At 35.9% G+C, this 20,719-nt stretch overlaps 1 protein-coding gene and 1 pseudogene across 1 annotated transcript in view; both read right to left on the bottom strand.

The window, feature by feature from the left end:
- The window catches only part of LOC126001009 (acidic leucine-rich nuclear phosphoprotein 32 family member B-like), a 25,426-nt pseudogene extending 14,678 nt beyond the window's left edge, over window positions 1–10,748 (bottom strand).
- ATG10 (autophagy related 10) overlaps window positions 1–20,719 on the bottom strand; it is a 289,692-nt gene that overhangs the window by 244,300 nt on the left and 24,673 nt on the right. The window contains 1 exon segment of the mRNA XM_049766561.1: window positions 18,570–18,689. Within this exon segment, the coding sequence (XP_049622518.1) occupies window positions 18,570–18,689 (120 nt within the window).

The following is a 20,719-nucleotide window of genomic DNA, read 5'->3' as shown; positions in this document are numbered from 1 at the left end:
AAAAATTTAGATATGTTAGATACTCCTCAGATTTCCAATGGACATTTAATCAATTACTATCTTTCAATTCCAGTTGATAACAGTGAAATTTTTTTTAATGGAAGAAAAAATATACATATTCCTGTGCAATTGTGGTGGCACAAAAGTATGGGCCTCTGATATGAAGCTGATCAAACGTCAGCTTCTAATTAAGTGATCAATTCAAATATTAAGCAACAGATTAGAGGTTAAGACCATAGTCTTAGGAAGTATAATCTTTGGTTCCAAAGAACGCTCTATGCCTTTTACATAAAGACTATGCAACTTTGCATATATAAGTCATTTAACTACTCCAAGCCCACATGCCTCAACTGAAATCGAACAATAGTTAATGCATAGGGATATTGTGGAGATTTGAAGAATGGGACTTGTCTTTGTAAGAAAATAGAGCACCTAACTTTAAAACCTAAATTGTGCCACAATGCTTATATTTGACAAAAGTCTGTAGTACCTTCTTATCCACAACACAATTTGAGGTTAAAATTTTATATCAGCACTCTCCACTCTCCCTCCCTTGGACTGGTAGCCTGCTTCAGAGAGTCTGCCTGTGTCCGATACGCTCACCCCAAGGTATAGTGCAGGACCCTGTGCTTAGGTGCAGGCAGAAACTGAGGGGAAAGGAAAGTCAGGAAATACAAAGCACCCCAAATTTTATATCATCTACAATGAATTATGTAGATTTTATATATATATATATATATATATATATATATATATATATTATATATATATATATATATATATATATACTCAAATTGGTGTGACCCCAGAAATGGTTTGTCAAATCAGGAGGCAATTTTCTGGCCCCAGTGGCTAGTAAGTTATTCACTGCACTCCAAATATAGAAAAGTAGTTACAGAGAGTCTTCAGTCTTCAGCTTGCAGCCTTGACTACAATTTCGAAGCAAGATAAAAAAGTCCCTCTTGAAGTGCTCGCTCCAGCAGCAATATACTAAAAAGTCTTCCTCACCACATGGTTACATAATTATTTTTAAATTCAAAGTATGCATTAAATTCTACTATATCATGTATCATTACAGAAAAAATTCATTTTTACATAAATTCAAGTTTTATTAAAAAGACTGCCCTGAAGAGGTTATTTGAATGATACTTATTAACTTTTTATGTAAATTTTATGGTATTTTCATGGATCCTAATCCATCAATTGAAGAACAAAAAGAACATTGGCATTTTTAAAATTTCTGTGTTCAGATAAAACCTTTTTTTTTTTGTGGTTTTTGGGTCACACCCGGCAGTGTTCAGGGGTTATTCCTGGCTCCAGGCTCAGAAATTGCTCCTGGCAGGCATGAGGGACCATATGGGACACCGGGATTCGAACCAATGACCTCCTGCATGAAAGGCAAACGCCTTACCTCCATGCTATCTCTCTGGCCCCCAGATAAAACCTTTTTCTAATAAAACTATTCAAACAAACTCTAAACTTATTTTTCCAGAAAAATCTGATATTTAAGCATTTATTTATCAAGTATTTCTTTGTGTACCTACTATACCCAGTAACATTCTTATTGCTTTGGGCATATCAGCAAAAAAAACCAATGTCTTCTGCCATACAGATTGAACAGGTAAGACATGTATTAAACAATAAACTTAATCAATGAGTGAATTAGTGCATGCTTGAAGATAAATAATATTATGAGGAAAAATAAACCATGAATAAGTGTGTAAGCCTGAATAAAGTCAGTGGGGGTAACAAGTGGTTTGACATGGAAATCTCAGAAGGTTACATATAAAATACAAGAAATTTCACAAAGAAGGAAAGATACCTAAATGAGGAAAACACAGTGTGTTTCAGAACAGTAGATTTCAATTGCAGGTCCATGGACTCATCCATATGCAGATATACAAGGTTAAACCACTATTCTTAACAGTCCAGGTAACTTAGAGTTCCCTGTGGGCAGGGGCATTTAGTATATGTGGAACAGCAAAGAAAGTCAGTGGACATAGTCTATTATGAAATAAATAATAATAAATAGAAGGTAAAGAATAGATGGTGGCTTACACTAAGGGAAGATGATGATAAATGGACTGTTTCTATATACTCTAAACAAAAGGAAAAAGGGTGAGTTTGGCATATGTGAAAAATTAAAAATTAAGGTTAATTCCAATAATCTGTGCATCAAAAATTGAGGTTGCTATGAATAGAAAGCAAAGATAAATAGAAAAGGAAGTCATGAGAGTGATTGGAAGTAGGAAGATTAACAAGTTCTTTTTGAATATGTTGACTAAGGCTTAAGTGAAAACATAAAAGTAGAATTGTCAAGTAAAATGCTAGACTTCTGAATGTGGAATTCAAGAAAAAGGCCTGGGTAGGGAACATGCATTTTTGTAACTGGCATTTGATAAAATTTAAGCAATATGTGTATGTCTCTAGAACCAGGAAAATAGAGAATAAACATATTATAGTCTGATATTTATATCTGAAATAGTTGGGGAGGGAAGAATAGCAAAGGAGAGGGGCCAGGGAGATAATACAGTGGTAAGGCACTTGCCTTACTTACTGGTGGTGGACCTGGGTTCAATCCCTGGTATCCCATATGGTTCCCCAATTACTCAGGAAAAATTTTTCGAGTGCAGAGCCAGGAATAACCCATAAGCACTGCTGAATATAGCCCCAAAACAAACACAAACAAAAAATAGAAAAGTGAAATATAAACCAAGAAAAGAAAGATACCAAATAAAAAATACAAAATAGAAAAATATTATCACTACATATGTATAGTAGACATTCCTCCAAAGAGAACACATACACACACACACACACACACACACACACACACACACAATTTCGTCACCTGTTATTAAGGAAATACAAACAAAACCAAAATGAGTCATCACTTCATACAGGTAATAAGGACAGTCTGTACCAGTGTTTCTCAGCTGAAGGCTTTATGTTCCCTCTCTATGCCCCCAAGACATTCCAAGGGTGCCACAGGCTAAAACATGTAAATGGGTGGGAACGAAGCACAAGATTACAGAGTCAACTAATAGTTATAGGAGAATCAATACTGGAAGGGGATCAAATTAAGAAAGAGGTTGAGAAACACTGATTTATATTAAAAAAAAAAAACTGGAGATGTGGGAGAAATGCTGGGAACAAGAGTGGAGGGAGGATAACATTGGTAGTGGGAATGCCCTTCATTCATTGTCACTATGTATCGTAAATAATTCTATGTAAATGAACTTCAGTCACAATAAAAAAAAAAAAACTGGAAACCAGTATCAGTGGGGGTAAGGAGAAAAAGGAAACTTGATATATTACTGGTGGGGACCTAAACTTAGTCTCTATAGAAAAAGAAAAATCTGGGCCTGAGCATTAGTACAGCAGGTAGGGCATTCACCTTGCATGAGGCCAACCCAGTTTCAATCCCCAGCATTCCATATGACCCCCTGACAATACCAGGATTAATTCCTGAGCACAGAGCCAGGAGTAAACTGTGAGCACTGTTGGCTATGGCCTAAAAACAAAACAAAACAAAAAAGGAAAATATATAAAGGGAGATTTTTTTAAAGAGCTAAATATAGAAATATCATATGACTCAGCAATACTATGTATAGGCATTCATCCAAAGAATGTGAAAATATTAATTCAAAAGATTATTTACACCTTTATGCTCAACACATAATAGCCAAAATGTGGAATCAACCTAAAATGTCCATCAATGAATGACTGGATAAATATACTCAATATCATACTATTTCACTGTCTGAAAAATAAAACTGCAACTTTCGCAGCAAGATAAATGGATTATTGTTATTATTATTTATTTTAGTATTTATTTTAGTATTAGTATTAGTATTAGTATTTTATACATGAAAATATTACTATACCTTGCTCAACACCATTGCTAGAGCCTTCCATTATTAACCCAAAGCCATTTCTTTAATATATATAATATATATATATATATTATATATACATGTGTTTTTTATTAAAACTTATTTAGAGGGACTGGAGAAATAGCACAGCAGTAGGGTATTTGCCTTGCACGCAGCCAATCCAGGATGGATGATGGTTCCAATCCCAGCATCCCATATGGTCCCCCATGCCTGCCAGGAGCGATTTCTGAGCACAGAGCCAGGAATAACTTCTGAGTGCTGCCAGGTGTGGGTGTGACCGAAAAACAAACAAACAAAAAAAAAAAGCAAAAAAAAAATCGGTGTTTAGAAAGACGTGAGTGGAGTAAAAGGAAGAGTATGTATTCAAGATCAAAAAAAATGGGCTTCACGAGACTGGAAATAGGCAAGCAAAGAAACTTAATAAGCAAAAAAGGATACATGTTCAAGAGAGAAAAACAAGTTTGAAGAGAAAACCTTGTCCTTGTCCTTGCTTGTCCTTGTCTCAACTCCCTCCCCTTAGCATCTTGGGCCACAATTCTATTGGCCTTATCTCAGATTGGTTTCCATTGGGGATTGTCTAATGTCTTGTTTTGTTTCTTTATACTCCACATAAGTGAGATCACTTGGTATTTGTCTTTTTCTTTCTGATTCACTTCCCTTAGAATGACTTCCTCCTATTTGTAAGCAGTAGCAAAGTGCAAGATTTCCTCTTTCATTCTTAACTGAGTAGTATTCCATTTTGCATGTATATACCACAATTACTTCCATTTATTCTACTGGTGAGTATTTGTTTCTTATCTGTATTTGGCTATCATAAAAAGTGCTGTAATAAGCATTAGTGTACAAATATCCTTGTGGATTAATGGTTTTTGTATTTTGGACATAAAAGTCAAGAATGGAATTAGAGCGTCATACAAGAACTCTACTCTTATTCTGAAAATTTTCAAACCATTTTCCAGAGAAGGTGAACAAGCAACAGTTCCACTGGTGAGCAGTGAATGCATTTCACCACACCCTAACTAGCACTTTTGTTGCCAGTCTTTCTGACATTGATAATTCTCACTGGTGTCAGGTGCCATCTCATGGCCATTTTGACTTTCATTTTCCTGACAATCAGTAATGGTTGCTTTTCAGAATGTTTTTTTCATATGCCTGTTAGCAACTTTTATATCCTCTTCTTTCTTCATCTCTTCCAATTTTTGATTAGAATTTATATTGTTGAGCTTTGAGATATTTTAGTCTTTAATCCTTTGTACAAGGTACAAATATTTTTTCCCATTCACTAGAGTATCTTTTTTTTTTTTCTGATGCACTTATTTGTTTGAGTTTGACACCTGGTAATGCTCAGGGATACTCCTAACTATGTACTCACGGGTCACACCTGAAGGAGCAGATGGGATCATGGGGCCAAAAATTGAACCTAGATCCTCATCATGCAAAGCATTTACTCTGTCTACTAAACTACATCTCCGGCCCAAGTAATACATCTTTTTATTTTAGGCCCCACTTATTTCAAAGTGCAGAAGCTTTTTAGCTAAATGTAGTACCATATGTTTGTTTTTGCTTTGATTGCTTTGCCAATAGAGTATCATTGAAGACTCCTTTGAGATCTAGATCTTGGAGAATACTATCTATAGTTTCCTCAATATAATCTATAGAAACAGGTTTGAGATCAAGGCCTTTAATTCATACATCTTTGTGTGTGGTGTGAAATAGAGCTCCTACTATCTTTTTCTTTGTTACTTCTTCCATATGTGACTATCCAGTTTTCTCAGCACCATTTGTTAAAAAAGCTTTTCTTGCGTCAATCCATGTACCTAGACTCTGTTGTAAATTAACGCCAGGTATCTAAGAGTTTATCATTAAAGAGTCTAAATGCAACTATCTATGCAAAGATCCATTGCATGCAACTATCTTTGTTCCAGTACCAAGTAGTTTTTATCACTATGGCTTTTTAGTAGAGATTAAAGTATGGAAATATGAGGCCTCCCATTTTCTTTCTCCTCTTTGGCTATTATGGAATTTTATGGATTTACAGAAACTTTAGAAGTATTTTTTCTATGCCCATGAAAAATGCCAGATTTTTATGGGAATTGCACTGCATCTGTAAATTTGTCATTTCAATAATGTCAGTTCTTATAATCTATAAATTAGAAATGTTTCCATTTCATTGTGTCTCATTTATTTCAGAACTGGATTATAATTTTCACTAACTAGGTCTTTCTGCACCTTGTTTAAATTTACTGTTAGATATGTAAGGCTTTTGTTGTTATTGTTGTTTTGTTTTTGAGCCACACCCAGTGACACGCAGGGGTTACTCCTGGCTATGCACTCAGAAATTACTCCTGGCTTGGAGGACTATATGGAACATGGGGGTGATAGCACTGTGCAGTCCGTCGAAGGTTAGTCATGTGCAAGGCAAATGCCTTACCGCTTGTGCCACCACTCTGGCCCTGTAAGGCTTTTATTACATGATCATAATTGGAGTGTACTTTACAATTTATTTCTGTTCTAGATTATTTATGTATAAGAATGCAACAGATTTATAAACACTGCTTTTACAGCCTGCTACTTTATCATATAAGTTTCTTATTTTTAAGGTTTTTAATGGAGTCTTTGGGTTTTCTTTGTACAATATCAACAATATGATGTCATTTGCCAAGAATGACAGTTTAACATTTTAAAATTTTTGGTCAGTTTACTTTTTTTTTCTTTACTAGTTTAAATTCCTTTTAACTTATTTCTTTCTTGCATAATTACTTTGGTGAGAAATTTCCGGTACTATGTTAAGTAACACCAGTGAAGAGTAGAAATTTTTGTCTTGAGCCTGACTTTGGATGAAAGACTATCAGATTTTTCTCATTTGGGAGGATGTTAGCAGTGGGTTTATTGTAGATACCCTTTACAATGTTGAAGGATGACTGGAATTAGAGATGACTGTGCTAAATGAAAAAAGTCAAAAATAGAACATTAAATGGCCTCATTCAATTGTGTTAACATAAATAACCAATCAAATTTTCAAAGAAGCAAGAAAAGTGGAACCAGAAAGAAAACACAGTAAGAAAGGCACTTGCCTTGCATGTGGATGACCCAATTTTGATCCTTATTCCTCACATGGTTCCCCAAGCCCACCAGGAGAAAGCCCTGAGTACCACAGATATTGCCATTCGTCAAATTCCATAGCACAATATACTAAAGGCAAGTTAATAAAATTAATATAAACAAATGGACAATAAAATATGATGAGGACAAAAATAAATCACAGACATTTCTGTCAAGTGCTACCAAAGATCAAAGAATATAGCAGCTATAAGTTAGAGGTCAATGGTGACATTATATAATAATATTAGACTTAATGGCTCACTCCACTAAAAAGAAATTTTACTGTATAATGAAAATTATTCTAAAACAAATGGATTTTTAAATACTAGTCAATGACCCACTTATTCTAAGTGATGTAACATACAGTAAAATGAAATATAATGAAATGTATTTACATGAGTAAAAATATCTGGAGGAAATTGCAGTTTATATGATCTCAATTCAATTAAACAAATACTTACAAAGTGCACACTATGCTAAGCACTAGGAGTATAGAAATAAAATCCCTCTGGTTCAATAGCTTTCAACTTCTATGGGGAATTAGTCAAGTGCATATTTCATCACCTCTTAGTAGTACATGTTATTCTTTCTTTTTTTTTTTTTTTTTTTTTTTTTTGGTTTTGGGGTCACACCCGGCAGCACTCAGGGGTTACTCCTGGCTGTACTCTCAGAAATCACTCCTGGCAGGCTCAGGGGATCATATGGAATGCTGGGATTCAAACCACCGTCCCTCTACATGCAAGGCAAATACCCAACCTCCATGCTATCTCTCTGGCCCAGTTACTCTTATGGAAATATAGGGGAGGACATCAGATCCAAATATGGGTATCATGGTTGCATTTCTGAAGGTGATCATGCTTAAATTTAATCTTGAAAACCTATGTAGTGATCATGTCCAACAGACATAATCATATAAATCACAAAAGAAGAGCTCAAAGAATAAACATGAAAATGGGTTCAAATTAATTGATATTGAGGAACATGTGAATTCAAAACCTCAAGAGCCATAACTTCAAATACTTTTCTTCATTAAACAACTTCTTAACTGTTCAAACTCTTAAAAACAATCATTTTATGGGCCGGATGCAGTGGTGCAGCGGTAGGGTTGTTTTGCCTTGCATGCAGCTGACCTAGGACGAACACAAGGTCCGATCCCCCAGTGTCCCATATGGTCCTCACAAGCTGGAGTGATTTCTGAAGCGCAGAACCAGAAGTAACCCCTGAGCATCACCAGGTATGGCCCCAAAAAAACCAACAACAACAACAAAAACAACCATTTTAAAGAACTGAAAAATCAACCAAAGTCAAAATCACATTAAGAAGTACTTATTCATGAAACATCATTAATAACAGCAGTAAGAGTCTGTGCTGCTTTTGTCAGGGGCCTCTGCCACCTCAGCCCAGTGGTCAGGGTAGAAGTTCTCCCTTAGACCACAGATGATACAGCTGTCATAGTGGAGAGTTCAACTGATCTGTAGTCAAGGTGAAAACAAGTAGGACTCAGAAGCTGATTCCTGGGTTAAGGAACTGTGATGTAAAGGGAGATATTAAGCTTGAAAGGGTATTTCAAAGACATTTTGGAAATATGCTAGGATGGCACTTGACTAAAACCTCACATCTTTACTAGCAACCTGGGATTTTAAGGCAAAAGAAGCTGTGTATGGAGGACTACCAAATTACTTTTGAAAGAAGGGTCACTGTCTGCCCATCCAAAATCCATTTTGCTGTAAAGTTGCTACTGTAATCGATTTTTGACTCCTGTCACAGACAGACTTGAGAAAAATGATTTTAAAAAAAAAACCATGGTTTTTGTGGGCATGAAAAGAAATTAGATAAAGGTCAAGGAGATTGGGTTAATTTTATAATGTCATTTCACACTAGTACCCAACAATTCCCCTCATTCTTTTTGGTCAACTATTTGAATATAGCTCTAATAAATTTGAGAGTAAAAAGAAATAGGCCTGTAATAATGACAATCTCAATAGCAGGACTGAGATGTCCATCCCAGTTAGGAAAAGCAACTCATCAACTACTAGAAATCAGAGTATCAGAGTTACACATAGGAACTTGAACTGCTGCTTTCTATTCTCAAGACCATCATATTTTTCTGGGCTACCAGCAGTTGCTGAGTACAGGCAGAGGGACATGGGGAAAAAAGAAAAGGGTAGGGAAGATTATACTGCTGCCTAAACTTTTACTGTGCACACACACACACACACACACACACACACACACACACAACACACCACACATCCTTCCTCTGGAGAAGACTTCCCCCACCACACACAATCAGGATGTTTTTCACATACACTCAGGCCAATCACAACACTGAGAGAAAGAAGTCATATTCAAAGAATCCATCTGTACTGTATAGGATTAACTAATGAGTCTGAATTACACCTGTAATAATGGAGAATCATGAATTCTCCATATTTTCAAATTGTATTTCTAAAAATCATTTTGCCAGTATAAAAAAGTAAACAGACAGAGGTTAATTTTAGAAACAAGACAAAAATAATGGCCTTAACAAAGACAAAGCAGTGGTAAATGAAGGTAGAAACTGGGAGGAGGTAAACAATTTAAGAGATTGGGGGAGGTATGGGGGATGGAGGCGCAGGGCAGCACTCCAGGACATACTTAGGGATAACTCCTGATTTTATAAAACACACATGAATAATCGAGAGGAACTCCTCTTTAAGTTCCCCTCATAAAAAATAAAAGACATTATTGTAATAATACCCAGAGACAATAGAGATGAGAGCTGGAAAAGACTGGCCCATGATACGAAGCTTACCACGAAGAGTGGTTGAATGCAGTTAGAGAAATAACTACACTAACAACTATCATGACAATGATAATGAGTGAAAGAAATAGAATGCCTGTCTAGAATACAGGCAGGAGGTGGAGGAGGATGGAGATGGGTGGGGAGCACTGGTTGTAGTAAAGCTGCACTGATGAAGGGGAGGGGGGTATTCTTTTCTACCCAACTACAAACATGTTTTGTATTCATAATGCTTAAATGAAGATATCATAAAAAATTAAAAGTTAAAAAATGGAAAGCAGTGCTGTAGATATGAAGATTCCATAACAAAAATCATCAGATTTTTAATAACTTTTCTCTACTTTTGTATATATTAACTATGACAATAATGCTGTTCCTCGTTGAAGCCCATTTCCAAAGCTTTGGTAATAAGGAATCCAAGAAAGCACTTTCAAATTCATGTATAAAATTAACTCTTAAAAATGCCAGATAATACAGTGAATACCTTGCACTTGGAAAACTAGGGCTCAATCCCTGATATCATGGTCTCCCAAGCCTACCAGGAGTGATTACTGAGTACTGTTTGATATGACCCAAAAACAGAAAACAAAAAAATTTAACTCATAAGAGATCAGAGCTGATGCAATAATCCCCTTTTAAAAAAAAAAAAAAAAGGCTGGTCTCAACAATGCAAGATTTAAGTTTAATCTAACAGCAAGCAAAAGGGACATTAATCAGTCATTAAAACTTTGAAGGGAAAAAAATCAGATCTCTAAAGCAAATACTAGCAATATTCATTACATTGCTAAAGAAAAGTCTCAACTTATATATTTATACAACTTGATGTCAATGATAAGACTACCCCTACTCTTGAGCAAGATATATGATGTTATTCTTACATTATACCATTGTACACTGACACATAGAAATTCGTACATTCTCTTTTCAATGATTGTGATTTGTCCATCTACAAAACTAAAATGAATCATCGTGTTGACAGGAACATTCCATTTAATTTGACAATTTTACTTATTATATATTTAATAAGCAGGATTCTCATATATACAGATATATCCTTTGGCATTGCTTAATGTGGTTCCTTTTCTGAGAGACAGCTCCATTCCATTCCCTGAACTTCAGGGTCATAGTCTAGATTTGATCAACTCATCAATGTAAAGATAACTCCCTACAAGGCTTTTTAAAAATACAGCCTGCCAGCCTGTCCAGTGAACCCAAATATCACTGTTAGCCAAGAAAGTGGTTTAATTATTAAATATGCACAATTACTATGATAAAACTAAATTTTAATTTATAAAATATTATAGCTTTCCTTTCTCAAATACTCTTGATAATCTCTTGAAATGGAGTACTGACATATCTAATTCACAGTCATACTATCTTCTTGAAATGATTGCTTAAAATTTGCATATGCTTAAGTAACAAATCATAACACACAATAAATTATGAATGAAAAATCTTGTGTAACTGACAATGATTCAGTGTTTATTACAAAAACACAGCATGTTGCTCTTAGTGCATTTTTCTCTTAATCTCCAAAGATAAACTAAAAAAAAAAACAAATCTACTTTAGTCTCATCAAGAGACTGCATGAATTCAATATATTTCATCTTTATCTAGTGACATAGGAGATCAGAAATTATATTTATTAACTCACAGAAGATGAGTTAGACAAATATAGTATTACACTAAAACTAATAGCAACATGCTCATAAGTTCTCCTAAAAGGGATTATTAGGATATAAATAACATGTTCAAAAATAAACTGAAAAATAAAAGCAAATGCATTTTAAACCAACAAGCATATTAATGCATTAACTCACATAGTGCAATATTTTATATAAGAAAACTGCAGAAAAATATTCATTCTTTTACTAATCCAAAATATTGTCCATTGCAAAGATTCTAAGGCACTGAGTCATATAGATAGACAATTTTAAGCAGGTAGTTAATATTTCTCCTGACAAATAATTTAAAAATCAAACATAAAATTACATGAATTAGAAAATTAATCCTTCCCAAGTCTGTAAGAACTAGAGAACAAGGAGGTTATTGAGGGCCAGATGCCAGATTCCATGTATATATGAATGTAGCAAGTCAGAGATCAACATAGATTGAAATTCAACCAATCACACATGAAACTTTCTACCAAATGAGCACTGCATTGGATGAAATCTTATTTGCATCAGACATACCTGAATGGAAAACAGTCCCAACTTTCCTCAAAAACACTCTCCATATCTCCAGAACGCAAATATAGGATTCAACATCTTCTTTGAACTGCCACTCTGAACATGTGAATACAGTTACTATATGTGCTTCCAATGTGTTTCATGCAACCCTAGATAATTGAAATTCTAGACTTAATTTTCTATGTCTAAACACCTTCGAAGTGTCCAAATACTACAAAAATGAATGAGTAGGCAGAGTAAGAAAGTGTATGAGTCTATAAAGCTGGGATAGAGCTCAGTGGCAAAGCTTTGTATGTTTGCATGCTTTGTATGTTTGATGCCCTGAGTTGAATCCCTGACATGATAACAGGAAGGAAGGAAGGAAGGAAGGAAGGAAGGAAGGAAGGAAGGAAGGAAGGAAGGAAGGAAGGAAGGAAGGGAGGGAGGGAGGGAGGGAGGGAGGGAGGGAGGGAGGGAGGGAGGGAGGGAGGGAGGGAGGGAGGGAGAGAGGGAGGGAGGGGGAAAAAGAAAGAAAGAAAGGAAGGAAGGAAGGAAGGAAGGAAGGAAGGAAGGAAGGAAGGAAGGAAGGAAGGAAGGAAGGAAGGAAGGAAGGAAGGAAGGAAGGAAGGGAGGGAGGGAGGGAGGGAGGGAGGGAGAGAGGGAGAGAGGGAGGGAGAGAGGGAGAGAGGGAGGGAGAGAGGGAGGGAGGGGGAAAAAGGGAGAAAGGAAGGAAGGAAGGAAGGAAGGAAGGAAGGAAGGAAGGAAGGAAGGAAGGAAGGAAGGAAGGAAGGAAGGAAGGAAGGAAGGAAGGAAGAAGAGGGACGGAGGAAGGAAGGAAGGAAGGAAGGAAGGAAGGAAGGAAGGAAGGAAGGAAGGAAGGAAGGAAGGAAGGAAGGAAGGAAGGAGAGGGAGGGAGGGAGGGAGGGAGGGAGGGAGGAAGGAAGGAAGGAAGGAAGGAAGGAAGGAAGGAAGGAAGGAAGGAAGGAAGGAAGGAAGGAAGAAGAGGGATGGAGGAAGGAAGGAAGGAAGGAGAGGGAGGGAGGGAGGAAGGAAGGAAGGAAGGAAGGAAGGAAGGAAGGAAGGAAGGAAGGAAGGAAGGAAGGAAGGAAGGAAGGAAGGAAGGAAGGAAGGAAGGAGATTGATTATTTACTCTCAAATTTGGTTCCATTTATGATAGAAGTATCGAGTAGGGTTTACAGATTATCAGTAAATAGGAGACATGATGTGAGGAATTAGTCTTATAAGATAAACATGAATGGCATTTTTAATCCTCTTTAATACGTTGTGCTTGAGAAATAAAAGAAATGAAATCCTTTGACAGAATGATGTTGCATACATAATTCAAGAAGTGATCATCTAACAGAAACTCACTCCAAATTTTGTATTGAAACACACACACTCACACACTCCCCTCATCCCTCTATTGATATTATTGCCCCAACCTGGGGATGGTAGGTGTCACCCTTGAGGCTGCAAACTCACAAACCAACCACCAGGGGACACATTCCTTTAGCTGGGATACTGTGTGGTTCTGGAATGAGGTTAAATTTTCATACCAATGGGATTAAATTTAGATTCCAGAGGCAGATCCTTGGGAATATAAAGTCAGTCTTTGATAAAGAAGCAAAAAGTATGAAGTGGAACAAGAGAACCTTCTTCAACAACTGGTGCTGGAAAAACTGGTCTGTCATTTGCCCTCACTCCACCCCCACCCCCCAAATAAAGAATGAAGTGCCTCTCTTCAAGCCATTCTCCCTTGAATAGTGTCTTGCTTGCTAGTCTCAGTTTCTTTCCTAGCCTATTTCCCCTCTGGAGAAGCATTTGTTCTCTCTCTCTTTTGTTTTTTTTTGGTTTTTGAGTCACACCCTGCAATGCTCAGGGGTTACTCCTGGCACTACGCTCAGAAATCCCTCCTGGCAGGCTCGGGGGACCATATGGGATGCCAGGATTCGAACTGTCCTTCTGAATTCAAGGCAAACACCCTACCTCCATGCTATCTCTCCGGCCCCTGTTCTCTCTTATACATAAACCTCTCCTTACATCTTTCTAAATAAATTTCAATAAAAACAACCTTACTTAGAGAGCTAAGACTAATCCCTGACTATCACCAGATATGGCCCCAAAATAAAACAAAACAAACCTATCTTGCTTCACCACAGGAAAAAAAAGAACAATGAAATACAATTTTCCAATAGTAAGACTGTCATACATCACAAAGAATGAAATCAACCATTGTTGTTAACATGGATGTGGGGAATGGAGCCTGGGTCAGTCACATGCAAGGCAAGGACCCTACTACTGTCTCATCTCTCTTAGCCTTACTCTATGTCATTTTAAAAGTAATTTCCTATTATATTGAAGATAATGTGAGTGTTATTATATTCTCATAATGGACCTATTATCCTCAGTTGAATAAAATATTATTATTATTATTATCCACAAGGGCTCAATCAGTAAAGCACAGACACTTCTGAAAGAAATATAATCAGGGCCAGAGAAGAAGGATGATGGTTCAAATCCCGGCATCCCATATGGTCCCCTGTGCCTGATGGATGATTTCTGAGCATAAAGCCAGGAGTAACTCCTGAGCGCTGCCAGGTGTGACCCAAAAACCAAAAAAAAAAAAAAGAAATATAATCATGGCTGCCCAAAGAAAACCCCAAGTTAGATTTAAAATTATCCTGGTTGGTGGTGGTACTAACACACTATATTCATGAAATGTCATTTGATTAATAAATTCAGTGAGATATATATGTATATATATTATATATATAACTACCTTGGGAGATGAAGTCTGTCACTTTGTGTTCCATATTAACTGAAGACTTAACGGATTATGTCTGAGATACAACTAAGCTATAGAAAAGTGTTAAGACTAAGAGATGGTTATTATGTCCAAACCCAATGTGCTATTATAATGTCTGACATAATGTCAATAATTATTTCAAAAGAAATATACCTATCTAGTATAGAGTGCTGATACATTATATAAAAAAAATCCTATTGTGGGATCCAGAGAGATAGGGCATTTGCCTTGCCTGGAGAAGGACAGTGGTTCAAATCCTGGCATCCTTTATGGTCCCCAAAGCCTGCCAGGAGTGATTTCTGAGTGTAGAGCCAGAAGCAACCCCTGAGTGTCACTGAGTGTGGCCAAAAATAAACAAAACAAACAAACAAAAAAAGACTGCTAGAGTCATATCTCAGTATTCAGTATTGTAAGTTGGTTTATTATTACCATGCTGAATCCTTTCTCTTTAGAAGATGCCTTTCAAATATCCAAATATCTATCAAAAAAGAAAGAAAAATAGGTCCACATGTTTGTACGAAAAGTACCCATTTCATAGATGTAGAGAGTAAATCTGTGAAATGAAAAATAACTGACCCCAAAATACAAAGACTTAGATCAAGGTCAAAGACTTACTGTGATGCTCTACCTAAAATTTAACTTTTGGTTTCAAATTAAACCTAATCTTTAGCACAAAATTGTTATTTCCTTTTGATGCAAATATTCCTTGTTAACTCTCTCTGAAAGCAGCCAGTGGATGCCTGGTGGCCTAGAGTATAATCTTGGATTATCCAGGCCATCAAGACACAGAACAAGTTATATCAAGTTAAATCACAAGACACACAAGACACAACAAGTTATATCAAGACACAACTCACTCCTATATCTACACAGGAATAGAACCTGGGTTGATAGATGCAAGGGAAGCACCTAAACTCCCTGCTCTATCTCTCCAGTACTATGTATATAATTCTTTGCCAATTACACTTCAACTTTTAAAAGTTATTATTGAAAATTATTTCTAGAACCTTAAAAGTAAAGCACCTTAGTGTTATTTTTAGCACCTTAGTGTTACTAACTCAAATTTCTCCTATAAATTTGAGGAAAAGGTAGGTTTGAATTAAATAATTCCAATACATAATTTCCTCCATAATAGAGCCACAGGATTTCACAAATTAAGAAAAATCTAACAACCTAAAATTCAAGAGTTTAGGCTTCAAATTTAGGCTTTGCCTAAGTCCCTTTAACTAATTCGATCAACAACAGACAATGACGCAGAAGGGCTCTGTGAGAATCCATAGTCATTTCAAGCATTTACCCAGTCCCCAAAATCATACACCAATCATCCAAAACCCATAGATATTATGTATCACTGACATGATAGATTTGGTCCTCTTTGGGCTTGGAGTAGGGGGGTAGGGGGGTAGAGCGAAGCCCTTTTAAAGTAGTTGCCAACTTTTGAGACTTTAGAGACTCCTCCACCCAAATCTGTTTTATTCATATAACATTCTGGTAACCTGTAGGCCATCACTTCAATCTGGAAACATGCCAAGTACTCTGGTACTCTGGTCAGTTAAAGACCTTAAGACTCAGTCCCCATATGGTCTTGTATCTCCATTTCCATTCCTGGCCTCTATAGACTTTAGCATTTTGTGCCCTGGCCCTAAGGACAAAAATTTTCTCTGTGGTTTTTTTTATTGATGTTTTCTATGGACTCACCTCCACCACCCACACACACACACATTAAAGAGAACTGACTTTAATTAGAAGTAAAATTCTGTGGCAAAGGGCAGGTATTTTCCTAACTTGGTCCTAACTTGGTAGGTATATATATCAGCAAACAATAATCTTATTTTAATATCCATGAAAAAAAAAACAGACCAAGTTAAATCCTATAAAGTGATTTGGGGAATATCACAATGAATTTAAAGAACTCAATGAAGTTCTGAGATATAATTTATCTCAAGATATCCACCCAGAATCCTGTTCCCCCAACTCTCTTTCTCTCCCTCCCTCTCTCCCTCTTTCTCTCTCTTCCTCTTTCTCTTCTCCCTTCCTCTTATCGCTTTTCTCCCCTTTTCTCTTACCCACATTCTCCTCTCCCATTGTTAGGTCACTAAAAAGGTAATAAAAATCTAATTTATAACATACCACATTTATCTTAAGAAAAAATAATGGTGAGGAGAGGATATCAAGGCATAACCACACTAATACTACAAGTCAAAATGGGTTTGGAATCTATAGCCAATGATTTCAGTGTCCACGACTAATCTGTCTGCCTGCTGGTATCTTTTGCTAGTGAGCTTGTGGTAGAATTGTCCTGAACCAGTTTTATCCTTTTCAATCTTGCACGGATTATTTTCTTTGTGGGTGTTTGCTTCCAGATGCACAGTCCCCAATCCTTTAGGATTAGGGCATAAGGTTTCTGCTTCACTAAAAAGCCCTCTCTATATTCCTATGCTCGTTGCAGCACTATTCACAATAGCCAGAATCTGGAAACAATCCAATTGCCTTAGAACAGAAGTTTTGATAAAGAAACTGTGGTGCATCTATACAATGAAGCTAGGAAAAATACCATGCAGTTAGGAAAAATGTGTACAGACCTGAAAAGTATTATTCTGGGTAAAATGAGTCAGAGGGAAGGGGACAGACATAGAATTATTGCACTCATTTATGGGATATATTAAAACTGGAACCCTATGTTTATGATAATAATGTGAGTATGATAATAATACCTAACAGTAGAAATGATAAGTGGGAAGTGCTGTTAAGACAGAGAAGGAACCACTATGACTAATTATTGGAAATTATCACTCTGGACAAGAACTGGGAATTGAAACAAAGGAAAGTGATATGAGTTATATCCCTTCAATAACAGTATTACCTAAAAGTAAATAGAGAGAAAAACAAAGAGAGAGACAAACAGAAAGAGAGAGAGAGAGAGAGTGAGAGAGAGAGAAAGATAGAATGTGTGACCCAGGTAAGCTAGGAAGGGATGGGCGGAAACTAGGTATATTGGTGGTGGAGAAATGTCCACTGGATGGCTACCGAAACTCAATGATGAACAACTTTGTAACTGTGTACCTCATAGTGATTCAATTTTTAATTATTTTAAAAATAAATTAAGTTAAATTTTTAAAAAAGGAACTGTACTTTCTATTCTAGTTCTGAAACATAAGAATCTGCACAAAAATGTTCAAGTTTCTGAAAGTACATAATAAATCCAATCAGTAGAGAAATCAGAATTCATCACTTCTTCAGGAATCAGATGTGAAATAAAGAAAAACTACTTACTAAGAAAGGGGATTTTAAGGAACTTCTGGCTATGAACCCTACCAAATGTACATGGGAAAACAAATGAGTATATACTTTTCCATTATTATTCTAAATAAGACCCAAGAAAGGAATGCTTAGGAATTTACTTACTTTATTAAGAAGTTCCCAATTAACAGTTCTCAAAATTGCACATTTTGTGAGTGTTTGATTATTAGCTGTTTTTATGCTATCATTTTACTCACTGGACAAAAATAATTACCTAAGAAAATTACTACTATAAACAAATGGTTTGAAACACCACAGACACATCTGTTTATATTCAGACATTATGCTAGACATTTTATTAAATTAAAGCAGGTCATCTAAGAATTTTTCTAGATGATATATAATTAGCCCAATTATGAGTACATATATTTGCTGTAATAAAATGGACATCTGTTTTAAAATATTCTTCAATTTTAACCTTTTATTAAATCAAACTAGATTTCATATGTTCATTTCCATTATGATGTTTTACATGGCAGAAAGGAAAGCCTCCCTTGAAATGGGAAGTTTCTTACCTTTGAAGTTTTCCATTCCCAACCATCTCCTATCTGCTGTGAATGTTTAATAAAGTCTGCACAATAATGCTGAAATGCTTTTTCTCCAAAGAATTCATCTTCTTCCATGCTAAATGATAACTGCAACAAAAAAATATGGTATTACCATTAACTATGGGGTGACTAATGAACGAAATTCTATTTTAATTCATTTATTTCTTTACATAAATAAAAATTAGAAATAAAGATTAGAATATAATATCATAGTAATTTAAAAAAAAAGTTTTTTTTGCCCATCCTAATTTTTGAGGAATTGGGGGATGGCTCCCAATCAGTGCTCAGGAGTTTCAGGCAATTCACAGCCAACCAGGCCATGGCCTGAGGATATAATGCTGTACTGCTTGCAGCTTGTAGTTCTGCTGCTCAGACACTGTGGTCCAGAAACTTACCTGAGCCATCCATAAGCTGCCAGTCATTTGCCAGTTACCCATATCCCTCTGGGCCCTTAAGAAGAAAATGTGAGCAGCACTAAAACTAAAATCTAGATATGTAACAAATATACTTCTATGTTTTTATAATAATGAAAGTATACTGACTACAGCATAAATCTTTGCCGTTATATTTTAATGAGATTTTACTACAAAAAAAACTTTTTTAAGGACAGAACAATAGCACAATAGATAGGGCACTTGCCTAGCAGACTTAAGCTCAATTTCATGGCATCCCAAATGGTCCTCCAAGTCTCACCAAGATTCCTGAGCTCAGAGCCAGAAGAAACCCCTGAGCACTGCAGGGTATGGTCCCCAAATATAAATAATAATTAAAAAAAAGTTTAGTTTATCCTGTTTCATTTTTAGAGTTTAATTTTATCTCATTTCTCAACTAATGCTTCCAATAAAACTCAGAACTTCTCTACCTCTTACCTTAGCTCTTCCAAATTATGACAGTGCTTACTGGAACTAAGCTATTTGTCACACATTATTAAAGATTGAATCACCAAAACATTTTTTTAGTCTCAAAGTATTTGTTTTCAAGATGCAAGTTTATGATTACCTGATTAGTTATCTACTTTACCGAGTCTACAAATGTGGGAAATCAAATAATATCCATATATTGTTATACAAATCTGTCCAAACATAAAATGCTGTTTAGAAATGAAAAATCTAGACTTCGAAAAAGCACATCCAGATTGTGTGGCTCAAGTCTCTTGATGAGAAAAGTTAGAACAAGTGAATTCCCACATTCTCCTCATTAGTGATAAGCATCATCAGGACAATTAACACTTATTGACTGCTTGCTATGTCAAGCACTATGCCAGACACTTTACATTCCCATTTAATCCTCACACAACCCAAAGGTTATTGTTATCCTCATTCCTCAATTGAAAACAAGAAACAGATCTGTTCAAGAATGCAATATGAGAAGGGCTTCAAACAAACCCCATTCGGTTCCAGGGTCAATGATGTAGATAAACTGGATGATTCCAAGTCTTTTTTCCTTTCTGATTATTTAATTTATTATATATAAAAATCTATTCATTTATCTAACAAATAAATAATGAATATCTATAAAGTATACCACTGTGTGCAGGTGATACACAAAACTAAGATATAAGTATGCTGTTCATGTTTATACTTTAAATTAAATGAAGGAAGATAGATAAGAAGTAAAAATAATTATAGCAGAAACTCAGAGCCAATCTCCATTAAACCATCTCTGCCAGATAAAAGAATAGCTGCAGCATACTGATCATGAAGCACTTCTGTTCCCACTGGTTCTAAACAAGTATGAACACAAACCACACAATATATACTTTAACAGAATGCTGTACAAACCTAACAAATAAAATGTAAATAAGAAAATATAGTTATTATTTCTGTAACAATGGTAAGTTATAATAAAACTTTGCATCTGACAACCCCAGTTCAAATCCCAAGCACTACATGGGTAGTGAGGGGGTCATTTTAGCGAGTCATTGCTGAGCACAAAGCCAGGAATGGCCCCTGGCACCACCAATGTGACCCCAAATCTTTCCAAAATAAAAAAGAAAACAACATGCTGTTCTGTTTCAAACTAGATAATAGACAATATAACTAAAATGATTAGTCATGGGAAAATTATACAAATCTATTGCTGTTACTCAAAATTGCTGCAGAGATTGTCTAGAATTG

This window comes from Suncus etruscus, chromosome 2 (assembly GCF_024139225.1).
Source record: "Suncus etruscus isolate mSunEtr1 chromosome 2, mSunEtr1.pri.cur, whole genome shotgun sequence".
NCBI lineage: Eukaryota > Metazoa > Chordata > Mammalia > Eulipotyphla > Soricidae > Suncus > Suncus etruscus.
This window is presented reverse-complemented; position numbering and strand designations above follow the sequence as displayed.